Raw genomic sequence first — 20,317 nt, forward strand, 5'->3', positions numbered from 1 at the left:
CGATGGTGTTTCACTTTGATCACCAGTATTGTTTTCACCAAGTTTGTGGTGTGCATGAGTGCATGTCAAACAAATTTCTGCATGCCTAAAACAACATATAAGCATGGCACAAAAGATGGGAAAATTTAACAGGAAATGCTCATGTCCATGTATGAATCATAGAAGAATTTCAAAAAGAGCAGCACCATGTATAAAATGAATGTGAATGTATTCTCTGAGGAGAGCCATTCTCTAAAAGGAAAAAAGCAGCTGTTCATTGTGATGCAAGACTGCGAAAGTCTGCCTGCTCTTATGGACCGCCTCTGCACAATTGCCCAGAATCTATCACTGTGTAATATACTTTTTCATATGTTGAGTTTTCTTTTTAGTTTTTAAAAGTTTTTTCCCCACTTGTTCAAATTGCCAGCATTATTTTTTACAATTTGCTGTGCTCTGTATTTCATCTTCACATCATTTCCATTACTGGAGGTATAAATTGTATAAAGACTTTTAGAGAGTTTGAATGTGTTTTATGCATTTTTTGCATATTTGCAAACTTGACTCTACAAGGTCCATTTTCACAACATTGACTTCGTGTGTAAGCATTGTGCATGTATGTACACGTATGTTTATTGCGGCACTGTTCACAATAGCAAAGACTTGGAACCAACCCAAATGTCCATCAATGACAGACTGGGTTAAGAAAATGTGGCACATATACACCATGGAATACTATGCAGCCATGAAAAAGGATGAGTTCATGTCCTTTGTAGGGACATGGATGCTGCTGGAAACCATCATTCTCAGCAAACTATCGCAAGAACAGAAAACCAAACACCACATGTTCTCACTCATAGGTGGGAACTGAGCAATAACACTTGGACACAGGAAGGGGAACATCACACACAGGGCCTGTTGGTGTATGTAGGGTGGGGGAAGGGGGGAGGGATAGCATTAGGAGATATACCTAATGTAAATGATGAGTTAATGGGTGTAGCACACCAACATGGCACATGTATACATATGTAACAAACCTGCACATTGTGCACATGTACCCTAGAACTTACAGTATTAAAAAAAAAAAAGCATTGTGCATGTATGTAAAATACTCTTTGGGTAACTGTAATATATGGTAGCAGCCCATCATGTTTGATTTTTTTTTCTTTTTAATTTTTAATAACCAAAACAAAGCATCTAAAACCACAGCTTTTGGAAGGACCACTTTTTCTTGCCTGTCTTGTATCTCTCTTCAAACTTGACCTTGGCCTCTTGTCGGGTCCTGCGTTTATGAGCAGGATCTCTGAAGACATCCTTATTGACGACAGTTTTGTCCAAGGGGATATCCATAGAATACCTTGTGGGCATTAGGTGATTGTAATTATAAACTTTCACAAAAGACTTGATCTTTGACCTCTTGGCAATCTTCTTCTTGCCTATGGCAGCTGTCACTTTGGTGGGGGTAGTGGTCAGTTCCAGCCACCAGAGCATGGCTGTAGGGGCCATCTGAGGTGCCATCATCAGTGTTCTTCATGATGACGGCTTTGCATCCAGAGTAGCGTCCAGCCAGGACAAGCACCACCTTCTCAGGCTTCATGAACTTGCTCATTTCGGCAGCAACCACTTGGGCCTACAGCAAAAAGCCCATCATGGTTTTTGATTGATCTTAAGACTTAGGTTGTTTGTCGTGGTATTTCAGATGACTGCAGTTATCTAAGCTATTTTTTATGAATACACCTTGTCTGTTCATAACTTATACCAGTATGACTGTCATTAGTTACACCCGAGTGTTTATGCTTATAAAATAATGTATGTTGTTTTTGCCTATTTTATCATGTAAAGTGGCCTATGAAGTGTTCTGTTGTGTTTTTATGTTTCTCAAATAAATCCCCCTTAAAAATGTAAATAAATATCTTTCAAATTTTTTTTAATTCCTTTTTTCAGAATTATATTTTTGGGATTTTGGTCTTCTGGGATTTCAACACTCGGGATTATGCCATTGAGGATTGTGTCTTTCGAGATTGTGATTGGCTCCTGTCCTAATCATTACTTCCTAAATGTGGCACAGATATCTTATCAATGGAGATACTCAGAACACTGAATCTGGGCGCTTGTCACAGCTGGGTAGGAAACCTGGAATCGCCATACTCTATGGTTAAAGATTACAAAGTCTGATTAAGTGCCAAAAAGAGTTCTTAAAAATGTTAGTGGTTCACTTTTCACATTTAATATGTGATTTCACGTTTAATATGTTGCATCATTTGCTTCATTAATTAACAAGCATTTGTTGAGCACTTACTGTGTCAAGTATTTCCCACTGTTCATATTCCACTTGCTAAAAGCAGCGTTTTACAGTCTTTGTTTCTTAGGCATTTTGAGGTACGTTCTCAAAGTGATTGTAATAGTGGTTTTCTGTGCTTCCTACTCAAAATGTGCTCAGTGGGCCAGCAGCATCGGCAATATCTTATTAGAATTGTAGAATCTCAGGCCCCATTCCAGACCTATTGAATCAGACCCCTCATAGTGAAGTAGGATATTTCCCTGACTTCTTCATGGAAATTGTGACAGGCCTACCTTGTTTACTCAGCCTGCCACTCTCAACTCCTCGTGGGAAGGAGCGTGTGAGTGAACAAGGCAGGAACTGGAGTGCACAAGCGCTGGAACCTGCTGGCTGCATTGGTGCTTGCAGGACTCAAGGCCATGCGGGTCCCACAGCAGTATCCAGGGGGCAGTATCTGCATCCCTCGAAGTCCCAGCGGACGTGTTACAGTGCTCTTTTAGCTCTGCCATCCGTGAACAACTTAAGTGTTAGCAGCTTGATGGGCCCTTTACCTGTCTGAGTGAGGCAGAGGTCCAGTGTGACAGCCTTTTGTATCTGTACACATAGCTCCCGTGCTCTTGTCCGGCATCCAGGAAAAATGAGGTCACAGGAATGAACTGAAGAATGGTAAATATGGGGGATTTTATTGCCAATGAAAGTGGCTCTCAGCAGGAAGGGGAGCTGAAAAGGGACCAGGGGTGGGTAGATTCTCTTGCTCTGAAGTACAGCCATCTCCAGCCGAATTCTTCTCCGAAGTTATGCCATCAAACTATCCCTCTGAAGTCAAGCTGCTTCTCTCCAACATCCAGCCGCTTCTCCCTCCCAGCTGAGTCTGGGGTTTTTATAGGATGGGGTGAGGTGGGGCCATGGGTGGTTTAGGAAAAGGCAACATTCCAGCAGGAAAACAGGGATATAAGTTCTCACTTTGGGCTGCAGTTTCATGCTTTTCCGCTTGAGGGTGGGGTTTCGTCAGAGACCCGTCCTTTTCTGCCTAGAATTTCTCTGCCCCCTGTCTGTATCAATAGTGGTTTTAAACAAAAATTTTTTTGAAATTTTCTTTCATTATACTGGTTAAAGTTGAAACAAGAATGTAAGCTCCATGATGACATAGACCTTGACTTGTGTGTCTAGCACCTAGCATCAGTCCTGTGCTAGGTGCCTGATAAGAATTTGCTGAATGAAACAATTAGTATCATGCATTTGAAGTAAATTTACTTGAATAAATTTAGAGAATGCCTTTGTAGTTTGTATTTATCAGATATATTCAGTGAAATCAATTAATTTTTTAAAAAACTTAGGTTTTGTTTTTGTTTTGTTTTGCTTTTGTTTTTGTTTGTTTCTTTTTTTGGGACAAGGTCTCGCTCTGTCACCTAGGCTGGCATGCAGTGGCATGATCATGGCTCAATGTAGCATCAGCCTCCTGGATTCAAGTGATTCTCCTGCCTCAGCTTCCCAAGTAGCTGGTACTACAGGCACACGCCACCCATGCCTGGCTAATTTTTAAATTTTTTATAAATACGATGTCTTGCTATGTTGCCCAAGCTGGTCTTGAACTCCTGAGCTCAAGTTATACTCCTGCCTCAACCTCCCAAATTGCTGGGATACAGGCATGAGCCACCATGCCCAGCCCCAAAAAACTTTTTTTTTTTTTTTTTGAGATGGAGTCTCGCTCTGTTGCCCAGGCTGGAGTACAATGGCACGATCTTGGTGCACCACAACCTCCGCCTCCCGGGTTCAAGTGATTCTCCTGCCTTAGCTTCCTGAGTAGCTGGGATTACAGGCGCCTGCCACGATGCCCGGCTAATTTTTGTATTTTTAGTAGAGACGGGTCTTCACCATACTGACCAGGCTGGTCTCAAAACTCCCGACCTCAGGTGATCCGTCCACCTTGGCCTCCCAAAGTGCTGGGATTACAGGTGTGAGCCACTGCGCTTGGCCTAAAACTTTTATTAATACCTATTATATGTCAAGTACTATTCTAGGCATTGGATATACAATGGTTAAAAAAAAAAAAGTCAAGATTCATGTCCTTACAGAACTTTTAGCTGGAGAGAGGGAAGGAAGACGTTTTAGCTAGAGAGAGGGAAGAAAGACAATAAACTGGTAAACAAATATGTTAACAAAATAATTGCAGATAATAAGAGCAGTAGTCCTGTGAGGGTATCTGGAGGCATGAAGGCGAATACTTTTAGCCAGGTTATGTGGGGAGGCCACCTAAGGCCTAAGACGGTAGTGATATGAAGGAGACCAGCCTTCAAATAGCCAGGAGAAGAGCATCGTAAGTAGAGAGAGCAGCAAGTGTGAAGGGCCTGAGGAGGGAATGAGCTAAATATAGTTTGTTCATTCATTCAGATTGTTAACATCCAGATAAAGTTACTTGATTTAGGCTGGTCCGGTGCAGTGGTGCTTACAACTAATTGATCACAACCAGTTATAGATGTCTTTGTTACTTCTTTACTCCCACTGCTTCACTTCGCTAGCCTGAAAAATTTTTTTTAATTGCTTTATTTAGTACAGAGAAGATGAGAAGACAATGTAAATGCTTTGTGAGTGATGGTGAGGAAGTACTTTTAGTGATAGCAGTGAATCAAAGCAGAAGGTCATCAATAGTCAACTTCATTGCCCAGTGTTTTCAAAGTCCCCACGTGTGTTGGTTATTCTTTAGTAAAGTAGACGTGACAATGCTTGTTGGCTGTTATTGTGAAGCTTGACTGATAATACTGGAATTTTGAGATCAAGAGGCTAGAAGCCAAGATGTTGGAAATATGTAAGGTCAGCTGCGTGCTTTTTCCTCTTCCCCTACGAGTGAATCAACACTTGCTTTCTAAGTTTTTCTTCTGTATCTTCTTTCTCTGTTGTTAGTTTCACTTCCTACTCTTAAAAATGTTGAGCTTTTTTCATGGGGAGGGAGAGAGGGGAGGGATTGCATTGGGAGTTATACCTGATGTAAATGACGAGTTGATGGGTGCTGACGAGTTGATGGGTGCAGCACACCAACATGGCACAAATATACTTACGTAACAAACCTGCACGTTATGCACATGTACCCTAGAACTTAAAGTATAATAATAATAATAAATAAATAAAAAAGTAAAAAAAAAAAATGCTGAGCTTTCAAAATCTTATTTATCAGGAGAAAAAAGAGACTGAAAGAGCTTAAAATGGGATACCTCTGGCTGGGCGTGGTGGTTCATGCCTGTAATCCCAGCTCTTAGGGAGGCAGAGGCAGGAGGATAGCTTGAGCCCAGGAGTTTGAGACCTGCCTGGGCAATATAGCGAGACACCATTCTCCACAAAAAGGAAAAAAAAAAGGGATACCTCTGAAAGAGGTTGTAATTTGGAATTGTAACACGAAAACCTAAGGAAATTTTTTGCAATTATTTCAACTGTATACTTGTCATTGCTGTTGTCCAGTCTTACAGCAAACTATCAGAATTTTACTTTTGCAATTTTAATAGAGAAGTCTCTGCATCCTAAGAAATGTAAAGAAAAAGAACAATGAAGACTTGGGGAACTTGTAAATTTCATTGTCTCTTGGGGTGTGGAGAATTTTGCACGGAATAATTCCTGCAAATCCTACACCTTCAGATTGATACCTTCAAAGGACACTAAACCACGATCCTTTTTTAAGGAAGGATAAAACTGTATTTACTATATACAATTCTAGGCATTGGATTTAGTACGTGATGTATTTCACTAAGGTGGCCTCGGTGGGTACTATTTTAAGCTACTCTCTCTATGTGCATATCTTTAGTGACTCAAGGCATTAATATTTTATTCAGGATGTGTAGATAAGATATTTTTATAATTTAATGGAAAGTCTCATGTTTAATGGGTTGGAATTCTGTTTGTTGGCAATTAAATACCTAAGTATATTAATTTTTTAGGGTTTAGGGTTTTGCCAACAGTATTGCTTATAAGAGCCCCCCTTTTCTATCTTCTTTTTAATAGCAACATCATGACAACAGAGAAGAGTTTAGTGACTGAGGCCGAAAATTCACAGCACCAACAGAAGGAAGAGGGTGAGGGAGCCATAAACTCAGGCCAACAAGAACCTCAGCAGGAGGAATCTTGTCAAACAGTAGCCGAAGGAGATAATCAGTTTGAACAGAAGCTGAAAGCTTCTAATGGAGACACTCCTACACATGAAGACTTGACTAAGAACAAGGAGCGGACATCAGAAAGCAGAGGCCTTTCACGACTGTTCTCCTCGTTTCTCAAAAGGCCCAAATCTCAGGTGTACGAGGAAGGAGGAGGCAAAGAAGTAGAGTCAGATAAAGAAAAAGGTGAAGGAGGTCAGAAAGAGAGAGAATTTGGAACCAGTCTTGATGAAGAGATCATTTTAAAGGCACCGATTGCAGCTCCTGAACCTGAACTCAAAACAGACCCATCTTTGGATCTTCATTCATTAAGCAGTGCAGAAACACAGGTAAGGATGTATGGATATGGGAGGTGGGCAAAGGAAGGCAGGTTATACACTTTATTTTTCATTTAAGAGTATTTGGGCTGGGCGCGGTGGCTCACGCCTGTAATTCCACCACTTTGGGAGGCTGAGGTAGGCAGATCACCTGAGGTCAGGAGTTCGAGACCAGCCTGGCCAACATGGCCAAACCCTGTCTCTACTAAAATTACAAAAATTAGCCAGGTGTGACGGCGGGTGCCTGTAATCCCAGCTACTCAGGAGGCTGAGACAGGAGAAGTTTGAACTCGGTAGGTGGAGGCTGCAGTGAGCTGAGATTGCGCCACTGCACTCCAGCCTAGGTTACAAGGGCAAGATTCCGTCTCAACAACAGGAAAAAAAAAAAAAAAAAAGAAGAGTATTTGGTTTTATTTCTTACCAGCTAGTTGACTTAGGCATTGATAGTGATAAGTAGCATCATGAAGTTTTATAGTTTCTACTCTATTTGTTTCTTTTTTTTTTTTTTTTTTTTTTTTTTTTTTTTTGAGACTGAGTCTTGCTCTGTCACCCAGGCTGGAGTGCAGTGGTGCATGGTGCGCTCTCGGCCCACTGCAACCTCCCCCTCCTGGGTTCAAGCTATTCTTCTGCTTCAACCTCCCGAATAGCTAGGATTACAGGCTCTGGGCACCATGCCCAGCTAATTTTTGTATTCTTAGTAGAGACAGGGTTTTGCTCTGTTGGCCAGTCTGGTCACAAACTCCTGACCTCAGGTAATCTGTCCACCTCAGCCTCCCAAAGTTCTGGGATTACAGACGTGAGCCACCATGCCCGGCCTATAGTTTCTACTCTAAAAAAATTAATGTAGTCATTGGAAATTTACTTTTTAAAAAGATACTTACACTTTATATGTTTATATAAAGGGTCTTGCTATTTTGCCCAGGCTAATCTCAAACTCCTGGGCTCAAGTGATCCTCCCACCTCAGCTTCCTGAGCAGCTGGCATTACAGGTGTGCACCACCATGTCTGTCCATTTACTGTTTATAAATCAAAGAATAGAAGAGAAAAAAAAAAGTATCAAATGAATGTGTTCAGCCTATATTTCATTTTATTATAATAATGGAACAAATTGAAGATTTTTCATGAGAAAAGAAAATAAAAGTGAGATGGTTTAGAGTTCATTTTTGTGGAATTATTAGGAACAAGACAGTTATCAGCAGATGTGGTTCTTTTACGTAAATCTTCCTAAAATCTGTGTGATGAATTCAAACCATCTGAAGGTGTGTGATAGATTCAAGTCATGTCTACCTTATTTTGATTATCTTCTTTAACTAGATCATATTGTCACAGAGTGTAAGATATAGATGAGGAAGTCTAGCTCTTTCTATCACCTGTGTAATGTATATTAGTCTGGGGCTTTAATTGTGACATAGTGTTGTTAAACTAAACACAAGTTGTGAGTCTGTTTATTTGTCCAAAAAAAAAAATAGGAAAATATTAGTACTGTAACTCAGACTATTTTCTAAGAATGTCATTTATTTTCAGCCTTACCATTACAAATTAAGAATTATTTTCAAAGTCTTCTTATTTCTGAAGCATGTGAATATTATCTGCATTGTTAAAAGTGTAAGTCCTTCTAGAACTCTGACAGTGTTAGCGGGGAAAATGTATAAGTCCTACATGTTTCTGTTATAGGTCTGAGATTTGGATTCTGTAGTTTTATTAGAGTCTTATTAGAATATTACATGTATTTATAGAACTATTACTTGTATATTCAAAGTGCCGAGAGTAAAATTTAGGATAAAATTATAATTACACACTTGCTATTAGTGAAACAAGGTTGAAAACAAGATTTATTATATTGTGTAATAGTTAAGATGCAAGCTATGGAATCCAACTAGAGGGTTCAAATCAAAGAAAAGTGACACTTTTCACTTTGTCAGTTTCCTCCTCTGTACAATGGGGATAATAATATCCACCTCATTTGGGATTGAAAGGGTTAAAAGAGAAAAATGGGTAAAAGCTCTTAAAACATTGCCTGGCATTTAATAAATACTCAATGAATGTTAGTAAATAAACACAAACAGTAAAGGCAAAGAAACCATTCATATCTTAATACTATTTTATTTTAGGAATACCAAAAGAATTAAATTACATTATCGGCCTGGTGCAGTGGCTCACGCCTATAATCCTAGCACTCTAGGAGGCCGAGGCAGGCGAATCACGAGGTCAGGAGTTCGAGAACAGCCTGGCCAACATGTTGAAACCCTGTCTCTACAAAAAATATAAAAAATTATCTGGGCGTGGTAGCAGGCGCCTGTAGTCCCAGCTACTCGGAAGGCTAAGGTAGGAAAATTGCTGAGAGCCGAGATTGCGCCATTGCATTCCAGCCTGGGTGACAGTGCGAGACTCCATCTGAAAAAAAAAAAAAAAATTGCCGGGCGCGGTGGCTCAAGCCTGTAATCCCAGCACTTTGGGAGGCCGAGGCGGGCGGATCACAAGGTCAGGAGATCGAGACCACAGTGAAACCCCGTCTCTACTAAAAATACAAAAAATTAGCCGGGCGCGGTGGCGGGCGCCTGTAGTCCTAGCTACTCAGTAGGCTGAGGCAGGAGAATGGCGTGAACCCAGGAGGCGGAGCTTGCAGTGAGCCGAGATCGCGCCACTGCACTCCAGCCTGGGCAACAGCGTGAGACTCCGTCTCAAAAAAAAAAAAAAAAAAAAAAAAAAAAAAAAGAAAAAAATTACATTATCTTTCAGGAAGCCTGGTACTTTCAAGAGCTTTTAAAATTTCCTTCCTTCCTTCCTTCCTTCCTTCCTTCCTTCCTTCCTTCCTTCCTTCCTTCCTTCCTTCCTTCCTTCCTTCCCTCCCTCCCTCCCTCCCTCCCTCCCTCCTTCCCTCCCTCCTTTGTCCTTCCTCCCTCCCTCCCCCTCTTTATTTATTTTCTTTTTTTCTTTCTTTCTTGACAGGTTCTCTCTCTGTCACCCAGATTAGAATACAGTGGTGCGATCATGGCTCACTACAGCCTCAACCTCCTGGGCTCAAGCTATCCTCCCATCTCAGCCTCCTGAGTAGTTGGGACTACAGGTGCATGCCACTATGCCCAGCTAATTTTTAAATTTTTTGGCAGGGATGGTCTTGCTTTGTTCCCTAGGCTGGTCTTGAACTCCTGAACTCAAACAATCCTCCTGCCTCAGCCTTCCAAAGTGCTGTGATTACAGGCGTGACTACTGTGCCTGGCCTCAAGGGGTTTTTAACTGCTTTTTCCTTCAGCTTTATATAGGGGAAAATCCATATCTTGTTTTAGTTAGCATTTGAATCACAACTTGTCTGTATTGTCTAAAGGTCATAGATTCGTACTCAAGTTGACACAGATGATGGACAAAGTTAATTTTAGATTTAACTAAAATCTCATTCATTAAGATTTAATTCGACCGGGTGCGATGGCTCACGCCTGTAATCCCAGCACTTTGGGAGGCTGAGGCGGGCGGATCACGAAGTCAGGAGATCGAGACCATCTTGGCTAACAAGGTGAAACCCTATCTCTACTAAAAATACAAAAAATTAGCTGGGCATGGCGGCGGGCGCCTGAAGTCCCAGCTACTCAGGAGGCTGAGGCAGGAGAATGGCGTGAACCCGAGAGGCGGAGCTTGCAGCGAGCCGAGATCGCACCACTGCTCTCCAGCCTGGGCGACAGAGCGAGATTCCGTCTCAAAAAAAAAAAAAAAAAAAAAAAAAAAAATTTAATTCAGAATTGAAATAAATTGTCCATAGGTATTTGTTTTCATGTGGAGAAAAAGAAACGATATTGTTAATAAAATTTAAAGGAGATATTATTTAAAGGAACAAACTATTTTAGGCCTTTTGAAAACTAATATTTATAGTCAAAACCTTGTGGATCACAGCCTTCTGGATAAAGGTTTATTTGCCTAACCATATTTCTATATATGTAATAGGATTTTATTTAAATGGTCCTTTTTTATCCAGAATTTTTTAAAAAGCGTTTTTGCTTTATATTATAAATATATAAATATATATTTATATTACATATAAGTATATAACATATAAAAATATAGGATTGTACCAATCTTCATCCAGAGGAGCTTGGATTTTTTGGAAGCTTATGTAAATTTTTAATGTTTGTTTATTTATTAATTCAACAAATATTTATTGAAAACCTACCATGTGTGCCAGACCCAAGGCTAGATATACCTTGGTAAATAAAAACTACAGTATGGTGAAGAGGTTTAAAAAAATGGATTTTGGGGCTGAGTGTGGTGGCTTATGCCTGTAAGTCCAGCACTCTGGGAGACTGAGGCGGAAGGATCACTAGAGCCCTGGAGTTCGAGACCAACCTGGGCAACATGGAGAAGCACCATCTTTACAAAAAATTAAAAAACTAGCTGGGCTTGGTGTCTGTCCTGTAGTCCCAGCTACTTGGGATGTTGAGGTAGGAGGATCACTTGAGTCTGAGAGGTGGAGGCTGCATTGAGCCATGATTATGTCACTGCACTCCAGCCTGGGTGACAGAGTGAGACTCTTGTCTCAAAAAAAAAAAAAAAAAAAAAAAAACAAAATCATGCCAGACTGGTATGTGACTTATTAATTGTATGATCCTAGGCAAGTTACTTAATTTCTCTGGCCTCAGTTTTATAACCCTGCAGGCCAGGTACTATTATCCTCCCTCTGTCAAGTGGGAGTGTAATAATAGTACCTGCCTCGCAGGGTAGTTATGAGGATTGAGTGAGTTCACATAAGTAATTTTCTTAGAATAGTAACTGGCCCATTGTAATTGTTGTAAAAATGTTTGGTATTATTATTATTATAAAACAGACATGATTTCTACCCTTGTGGACTTCAATAGAAAAGACAAAAAAAGTAGTAAATAAAAATAATTATTTATTGTAATAAGTTATGAAGGCACCAGAGTACTGATAGGAAAGACAGTAGAGTGGGCATAGATAGATAGGATAGCCAATAAAGGGTCTTCCTGAGGTTGTAGTGAGAAGGTCATGAAAGATGGGAAGGAGTCTTTTAGATTACTTCCAGTATTTAATGCAGGAGTCAAATAATTCCTTTTTCCTAATTGTCAACCATGCATTCTTTTTTTCTTTTAATTTTTTTCCAGCTGTTACACAAGGAAGTAACATATTCTTTTAAAAGAAAAGAATTAGTTGGGTTTAGATAAAAATACGTCAGTAGTTTTGTTGTATTGAAAGTACAAGTAAAATGTATGCTGGCTGGGCACGTTTGCTCACTCCTGTAATCCCAGCACTTTGGGAGGCCAAGGTGGGCAGATCATGAGGTCAGCAGATTGAAACCATCCTGGCTAACATGGTGAAACCCTGTCTCTACTAAAAGTAGAAAAAAATTAGTCAGGCGTGGTGGCAGGCGCCTGTAGTCCCAGCTACAGAGTCCCAGCTCAAGAGACTGAGGCAGGAAAAGGGCATGAACCCAGGAGGCGGAGCTTGCAGTGAGCCGAGATCGCACCACTGCACTCCAGCCTGGTCAACAGAGCGAGACTCCGTCTCAAAAAAAAATGTATGCCAAAAATGTTATCCTACTTATCGGTATTATTTGAGGATAATTTAAGATTGCACCAGGAAACTCTTCCTTCATTGACTCTTCTTTGCATTTAACGTGATTAATATTGGGTAGAAAGGTGTTAACTGGTAGTTAAAATTTTTAGCCTACTATATATGTTTGCTTAATGATATAAAATTGGTTCCAAGCATTTCTCTTAGAATTAAAATTAATTTAAAAGTTAGAATATGTAACAAGTCACATCTTATATTGCAGTTTGTAAGGCTACCTTGCTAAAATTGAGGAGCATGGGCAGAGACAACGTTTTTGTAAACTTTAATAATAGCATGTAATGGCTTGGTCAGGAAGAATACATAATGCTGAGAGCAATGGATTGGTAACCTCTGGTTTGCCTGAAATCTTCATTTATTGATTTGATGGGATTCTACCTGAGAAGTTTTAATACTAGCAAAGTCTTTAGGTCATTTGGGGGATCGTATTACTTTTTATAGAAAAATAATTATTTAATATTAATGTCACCTATATTTGTTTTAGTTCATGCTTTTGTTGGTAAGATTATTATAGGTAAAAGCATATACAGCATGTTTTGTGAAATGTCTTTATTACTGACTTGGCGATATCATGGATATGTAGCCTGCTCAGGAAGAACTCAGAGAAGATCCAGATTTTGAAACTAAGGAAGGAGAAGGACTTGAAGAGTGCTCCAAAATAGAAGTAAAAGAAGAAAGCCCTGAATCAAAAGCAGAAGGAGAATTAAAAGCTTCCCAAAAATCAATCAGAAAACACAGGAACATGCACTGCAAGGTTTCTTTGTTGGATGACACAGTTTATGAATGTGTTGTGGAGGTGAGTATGTTTTCATTTCCAACAATCAGAACTCTTACAGGTTGTTTCACCTAGAGTTGGGTAAATGGTGATTTTGCCCACAATAAGACTCACTCTAAAGATGATTTCTTTTTTCGAGACAGAGTTGTGTTCTGTCACCCAGGCTGGAGTGCAATGGCGCAATCTTGGCTCACTGTAGCCCCCAACTCCCACGTTCAAGTGATTCTCCTGTCTCAGCCTCCCCAGTAGCTGGGATTACAGCCATGTGCCACCACGCTGGGCTAATTTTTCGTACTTTTAGTAGAGACAGGGTTTCATCATATTGGCCAGGCTGGTCTTGAACTCTTGGCCTCAAGTGATCTGCCCACCTCTGCCTCCCAAATTGCTGGGATTACAGGTATGAGCCACTGTGCCCAACCGCTAATGATTATTTCTGTGGATAGAAGTATTAATGGTGATTTTCTGGAGGTGGGGTTATGGGAAGATGATGAGTAAGTCTTTAAGCCCAGTAAATGCCATTTCTTAAAATTTTCTATTTTCTGAAAGAATAAGTGATTGAATCAGGATTGAAGAAAAATATCAGAGTTATTCAGTTACTGTTTTTGCTCCTTCAGGGCAAGTTGAAATTTTAAAAAATCTAACTGTTTTTCAAACTAGAACAGTAGTTATTTATTATGATATGCTTGATATATAGGCAATTGTTTTAATTGTTACTAGTAACAGCTTTTATTGACAAAGCATATAATTCACATATATGTGCAACAAATTATTTTATTTATTTATTTATTTATTTATTTGAGACAGGGTCTTGCTCTGTTGCCCAGGTTGAAGTGTAGTGGTGCAGTGACAGCTCAATGTAGCCTCAACCTCCTGGGCTCATGTGATCCTCTCACCTCAGCCTCCTAAGTAGCTGGGACTACAGGCACACACCATCACACCTGGCTAATTTTTTAAATTTTTTGTAGAGACAGATTCTCACCATATTGCCCAGGTTACTCTTGAGCTCCTGGGCTCAAGCGATCTGCCCGCCTCAGCCTCCCAAAGTGCTAAGATTATAGGCATGAGCCACCGCACCCACCCTTGTTTGTTAATCACCGTATTTATGAGCAAATGCAAATATGTTCAAGCACAAATCATCTAAAATATTATGCTATATTTACTAATAGGTATTCTCTAAGTTTAAAAAGGAAATCAAGAAAGATGTAATTGTACTTTAAAACAGGTACTATACACCTAACTAGAGACTTAGGGTCTGCTTTTTCTGCTTCTTGCACTAACTAATTTAGAGATGGAGAAAGCTATTTTACACTCATTCTTCCCATTCAGACCAAGATCCAGATATGGATCTCTTATATATGAAGCCCTTGGGGACAGATGTGTTTTAGAATTCAGAATATTTTGAGGCTGGGCACGGTGGTTCACGCCTGTAATCCCAGCACTTTGGGAGGCCGAGGCAGGCAGATCACGAGGTCAAGAGATTGAGACCATCCTGACCAACATGGTGAAACCCGGTCTCTACTAAAAATACAAAAATTAGCTGGGCATGGTGGCACGCACCTATAGTCCCAGCTGCTTGGGAGGCTGAGGCAGGAGAATTGCTTGAACCCGGGAGGTGGAGGTTGCAGTGAGCCGAGATCATGCCACTGCACTCCAGCCTGGCGACGGAGCGAGACTCCATCTCAAAAAACAAACAAACAAAAAACTAGAATTCAGAATATTTTGAAGTTTAGCAAGGGAATAAGTACCTATTCTGCATATTTTATAATACACCCAGCAGTGTCTGTAGCAGCACCCACATGATCAAACATACTATTTCTATGGTAAGATATATGAAGATTCATTCTAAGATGGATAAATGAAGATTACAAATAGCCTCTTTACAGTTCAAGTCCAAATTTAGATTTCAAAAATCCATTTGGATTTTAGAATTATGAATAAGGGATTAGGGAAAATACATGAAGCATTTTCAAATCATCTTCTGTCATTTAGAATGAAAACGTGGGAGAAAAAAGAAGAAAATGATTTGATATAGATGAGTTAAAACTGACAATGGATGAACATTTTTGTGAATTATTAATAGACATTAAAAATAACTCATCTCACTGAGAGGACATGTCATATATGTTTGCCCCAAAAATGATTCTGATTTTTTGAAGTATTTTCATATGTATTTCTCAGAAGACATTCACATATTTGATTATTTTTAAATAATTCCAATAACGAGGTAGGATGAGTGTAAATATTCTTATCATTTCACAGCTAAGCAAACTAATGTTCAGAAAAGTTAATTGAATCTACTCAGCTTGTTTAGCTAGTAAATGGAGGAGCCAGGACTTTCTGACTAAATCTCAGTCTTTAAGTTAGGATATTTTCTTCCTATAAATAGGAGTAAAATAACCCAAATTTGGAAGTGGTTTGACTTTCTAGGTTAAGAAACATTAAGGAAATGATTCCTAGCACCACTGAAGGAGCCACTCCAACAGGTAGTGTCTGTTGGCTATCTAGAATTTTACTTTATTCATTTTTCCGAAAGAGATTGTAGGGAGTTGAGGCATAGCTCATTTTCTTTGGGACATTTGGTCTGAAAATGATACAGTCTAATGATTTCCACAGCTACAATTAAATGTCACTCTGGACAGTTGATTCAGTAATTTAAGTAGTCACAGTAACTGAGAGTTAGTTGCTCATAGCATGCTATAGGAAATATTGCACCAAAAATAAAGAATGTGATGTGTAGGATGGAGATGGGAATATGAGATGGAAGAAAAGTAGAATTTTACCTTGAATTGTAACACAATTTCCAATCTAATATATGTGTATTACATATGTAAACTGACAAATTGAAGAACAGGAATTTTATAAATCATCCTTCCTGCTTAAACTGTGTAGCCACCTGAAAGTTTGTTGGTAACCAAAGATAAAAGAAGAAATTGGAAAGTGACATTTTTATTTTATTTCATGAAGGGTATAGAAGTAAGAAGAAACCTCAGGCCAGGTGCAGTGGCTCATACCTGTAATCCCAGCACACTGGAAGGCTGAGGTGGGAGGATCACTTGAGCCCAGGAGTTCAAAACCAGCCCAGGCAACGTAATGAGACTGTCTCTACAAAAAATTTTAAAAATTAGTCAGGCATGATGGTGCATATCTGTAGTTCTAGCTACTCTGGAGGCTGAGGCGGGAAGATCACTTGAGCCCGGGAGGTTGAGGCTGCAGTGAGCTATGATCAGGCCACTGCACTCCAGCCTGGGCAACAGAGTGAATCCCCATCTCTTCTGGGAAAAAAATAAAAGAAGAAGAAACCTGAACTCAACTAAGACACGTATATCTTTGCAGAAACATGCTAAGGGACAAGATTTGCTTAAACGAGTATGTGAGCATCTCAATCTTTTGGAAGAAGACTATTTTGGTCTAGCCATTTGGGATAACGCAACCTCTAAGGTGAGGAGCCTGCTTGCAATTTAAGAAGCTGACAAAAAATTTGTTGTAATTCTTTTGTTGTTAAGAATGTATTTATACCTGCTTCTCTAAGCCAGTATTCTTAGAGTTATTCTTGTCTACTCTTATTTCTTAGATTTTCTTGCTGTTTTTCTTCTAGAATTAACATTTTAAAGAAAAGACCATTGCTGGTGTATTCTTTCATCATTGAAATAAAGTATATATTATATGTTTTTAAAAGGCAAGGAAAGTAAAGAGGTATGATGCACTGATTAGCAAGTACTGTAGATGTCAATAACTTAATATATTATGCAATTGGTATTGTATCTAATGCATAGGAGGTTTATAGCAAATATTTGTTGAATGGATGATCTGTTATTAATATTATAATGACATATAATTAAATATAATTATAATTATAATTTGAAAGCAACATTATGAAACAGAATAAAATCCCAATATTATTGAAACAGTCATAACGATGAATCTGACATTTCCTCCAACCTAAAAGGAAACCAGTTGTTAACTTTTGAAGGAAGTAAAAGAATGGACTTGGAGGAGGGAAGAAAGGTTAAGGACTTGGAGGAGGGAAGAAAGGTTTAAAGTCAGGTATTTCACCTCAGAATACTTGAATTATTTCCTGGGCTAATTAATGAAAATTGCAAATATTTAACATAAATCTAATGATGAATGCTTTAGTCCAGTTTAACAAGTATTTGCAGGTGCTGTACTAGATGATATGGATGCAGCTAGACATAGTCTAAAGCAGACATAGTCCCTGCCTTCTGGAACTTCCAGTTTATTATGAAGATAACATTAATTACTGGTTTGATGAGCACTATACAAAACGAAATACAGGTTATCAGGGGAGAGTATGGCCCAGGAAGTCGCTTCTGGGAAGGTGATGCCTTAGCTGAGAGAGACCTGAAGGATAAAATGGGCAAGTGAGGTAGAGAGAGAATGGCTTGTGTAAGAACTGGAGTTGAGAGAGTGACATTTCAGGAACTGAAAGCCATCTAGCCTAGGTGAACACAGGGTATGAGGAATAGAGTAACAGATGAATCTGGAGACGTATATGGCCAGGTTGGGGGTGGGTGTAAAGTGGGGGATCCTGGAGTCTTGTAGACACTGAATTTAAGCCATTTAAGTTCATCCTTTCTCCAAGATAATTTAAGTGTATTAAGAAAAGTTGAAGGGCAGCAGCCTTTAACATCTGCAAACTGTAGATTAGGTTGTGTGAGTTTGATAATGCAAACTAGAAGACATGGAATTATCCTTTGCCTAAACAAAGTCTATTTGTAGAATATACCTAGTAGTTTACAAAAATTTGTTCCTTCTATGAATGACTACTAACTCAAACAGAACTGTGTTTGAGCACTAGGTTAATATTATTCTTTAAAGACTTAACCTTTACTTTGTCTCCCTTAGGGCCCAAACTAGCTTGTACTGGTAAATATAGTTAATATTTGAGTACTGTACATTTCAATATCATGAAGGGAGTAAATCTCAAATGTTCTCATCACAAGGTCAAATATTTGAAATGATGGATAGTTTGATTCATTTGATTTAATCATTTCACATGGTATTAAAAAAATCATAACATCACTTTCTACCCCATAAATATATTACAACTATAATTTTTAAATGAATAATTAAAAAAATTCTAGCCGGGGGGCGGAGCAAGATGGCCAAATAGGAACAGCTCCAGTCTCCAACTCCCAGCGTGAGCGACACAGAAGACCGGTGATTTCTGCATTTTCAACTGAGGTACTGGGTTCATCTCACTGGGGAGTGCCGGACGATCGGTGCTGGTCAGCTGCTGCAGCCCGACCAGCGAGAGCTGAAGCAGGGCGAGGCATTGCCTCACCTGGGAAGCGCAAGGGGGAAGGGAATCCCTTTTCCTAGCCAGGGGAACTGAGACACACAATACCTGGAAAATCGGGTAACTCCCACCCCAATACTGCGCTTTAAGCAAACAGGCACACCAGGAGATCATATCCCACACCTGGCCGGGAGGGTCCCACACCCACGGAGCCTCCCTCATTGCTAGCACAGCAGTCTGATCTACCGGCAAGGCAGCAGCGAGGCTGGGGGAGGGGCGCCCGCCATTGCTGAGGCTTAAGTAGGTAAACAAAGCTGCTGGGAAGCTCGAACTGGGTGGAGCTCATAGCAGCTCAAGGAAACCTGCCTGTCTCTGTAGACTCCACCTCTGGGGACAGGGCAATAACAAACACAGCCGAAACCTCTGCAGACGCAAACGACTCTGTCTGACAGCTTTGAAGAGAGCAGTGGATCTCCCAACACGGAGGTTGAGATCTGAGAAGGGACAGACTCCCTGCTCAAGTGGGTCCCTGACCCCTGAGTAGCCTAACTGGGAGACATCCCCCACTAGGGGCAGTCAGACACCCCACACCTCACAGGGTGGAGTACACCCCTGAGAGGAAGCTTCCAAAGCAAGAATCAGACAGGTACACTCGCTGTTCAGAAATATTCTATCTTCTGCAGCCTCTGCTGCTGATACCCAGGCAAACAGGGTCTGGAGTGGACCTCAAGCAATCTCCAACAGACCTACAGCTGAGGGTCCTGACTGTTAGAAGGAAAACTATCAAACAGGAAGGACACCTACACCAAAACCCCATCAGTACATCACCATCATCAAAGACCAGAGGCAGATAAAACCACAAAGATGGGGAAAAAGCAGGGCAGAAAAGCTGGAAATTCAAAAAATAAGAGCGCATCTCCCCCGGCAAAGGAGTGCAGCTCATCGCCAGCAACGGATCAAAGCTGGACGGAGAATGACTTTGACGAGATGAGAGAAGAAGGCTTCAGTCCATCAAATTTCTCAGAGCTAAAGGAGGAATTACGTACCCAGCGCAAAGAAACTAAAAATCTTGAAAAAAAAAGTGGAAGAATTGATGGCTAGAGTAATTAATGCAGAGAAAGGTCATAAACGAAATGAAAGAGATGAAAACCATGACACGAGAAATACGTGACAAATGCACAAGCTTCAGTAACCGACTCGATCAACTGGAAGAAAGAGTATCTGCGATTGAGGATCAAATGAATGAAATGAAGCGAGAAGAGAAACCAAAAGAAAAAAGAAGAAAAAGAAATGAACAAAGCCTGCAAGAAGTATGGGATTATGTAAAAAGACCAAATCTACGTCTGATTGGGGTGCCTGAAAGTGAGGGGGAAAATGGAACCAAGTTGGAAAACACTCTTCAGGATATCATCCAGGAGAACTTCCCCAACCTAGTAGGGCAGGCCAACATTCAAATCCAGGAAATACAGAGAACGCCACTAAGATACTCCTCGAGAAGAGCAACTCCAAGACACATAATTGCCAGATTCACCAAAGTTGAAATGAAGGAAAAAATCTTAAGGGCAGCCAGAGAGAAAGGTCGGGTTACCCACAAAGGGAAGCCCATCAGACTAACAGCAGATCTCTCAGCAGAAACTCTCCAAGCCAGAAGAGAGTGGGGGCCAATATTCAACATTCTTAAAGAAAAGAATTTTAAACCCAGAATTTCATATCCAGCCAAACTAAGTTTCATAAGTGAAGGAGAAATAAAATCCTTTACAGATAAGCAAATGCTTAGAGATTTTGTCACCACTAGGCCTGCCTTACAAGAGACCCTGAAGGAAGCACTAAACATGGAAAGGAACAACCGGTACCAGCCATTGCAAAAACATGTCTATTAAAACATGCCAAATGTAAAAACATGCCAAAATGTAAAGACCATCGAGGCTAGGAAGAAACTGCATCAACTAACGAGCAAAATAACCAGTTAATATCATAATGGCAGGATCAAGTTCACAC

General features: G+C 40.1%; 1 protein-coding gene and 1 pseudogene across 9 annotated transcripts in view; one reads left to right on the forward strand and one right to left on the reverse strand.

Moving 5' to 3' along the window:
• The window catches only part of EPB41 (erythrocyte membrane protein band 4.1), a 339,397-nt gene that overhangs the window by 191,046 nt on the left and 128,034 nt on the right, over positions 1 to 20,317 (forward strand). For 7 of the 9 annotated variants that reach the window (XM_050794655.1, XM_050794666.1, XM_050794658.1 and 4 more), the window contains exons 2-4: positions 6,265 to 6,725; positions 12,871 to 13,083; positions 16,396 to 16,500. In XM_050794655.1, the coding sequence (XP_050650612.1) occupies positions 13,030 to 13,083; positions 16,396 to 16,500 (159 nt within the window). In that variant the 5' untranslated portion in view covers positions 6,265 to 6,725; positions 12,871 to 13,029. Of the gene's footprint in view, positions 1 to 6,247; positions 6,726 to 12,870; positions 13,084 to 16,395; positions 16,501 to 20,317 lie in introns of all 9 variants that reach the window. The other 2 variants (XM_050794646.1, XM_050794636.1) reach the window with 1 other exon arrangement.
• LOC126958395 (60S ribosomal protein L27-like) lies at positions 1,133 to 1,616 on the reverse strand (annotated as a pseudogene).

The sequence above is a fragment of the Macaca thibetana genome, chromosome 1 (genome assembly GCF_024542745.1).
Source record: "Macaca thibetana thibetana isolate TM-01 chromosome 1, ASM2454274v1, whole genome shotgun sequence".
Classification (NCBI taxonomy): Eukaryota; Metazoa; Chordata; class Mammalia; order Primates; family Cercopithecidae; genus Macaca; species Macaca thibetana.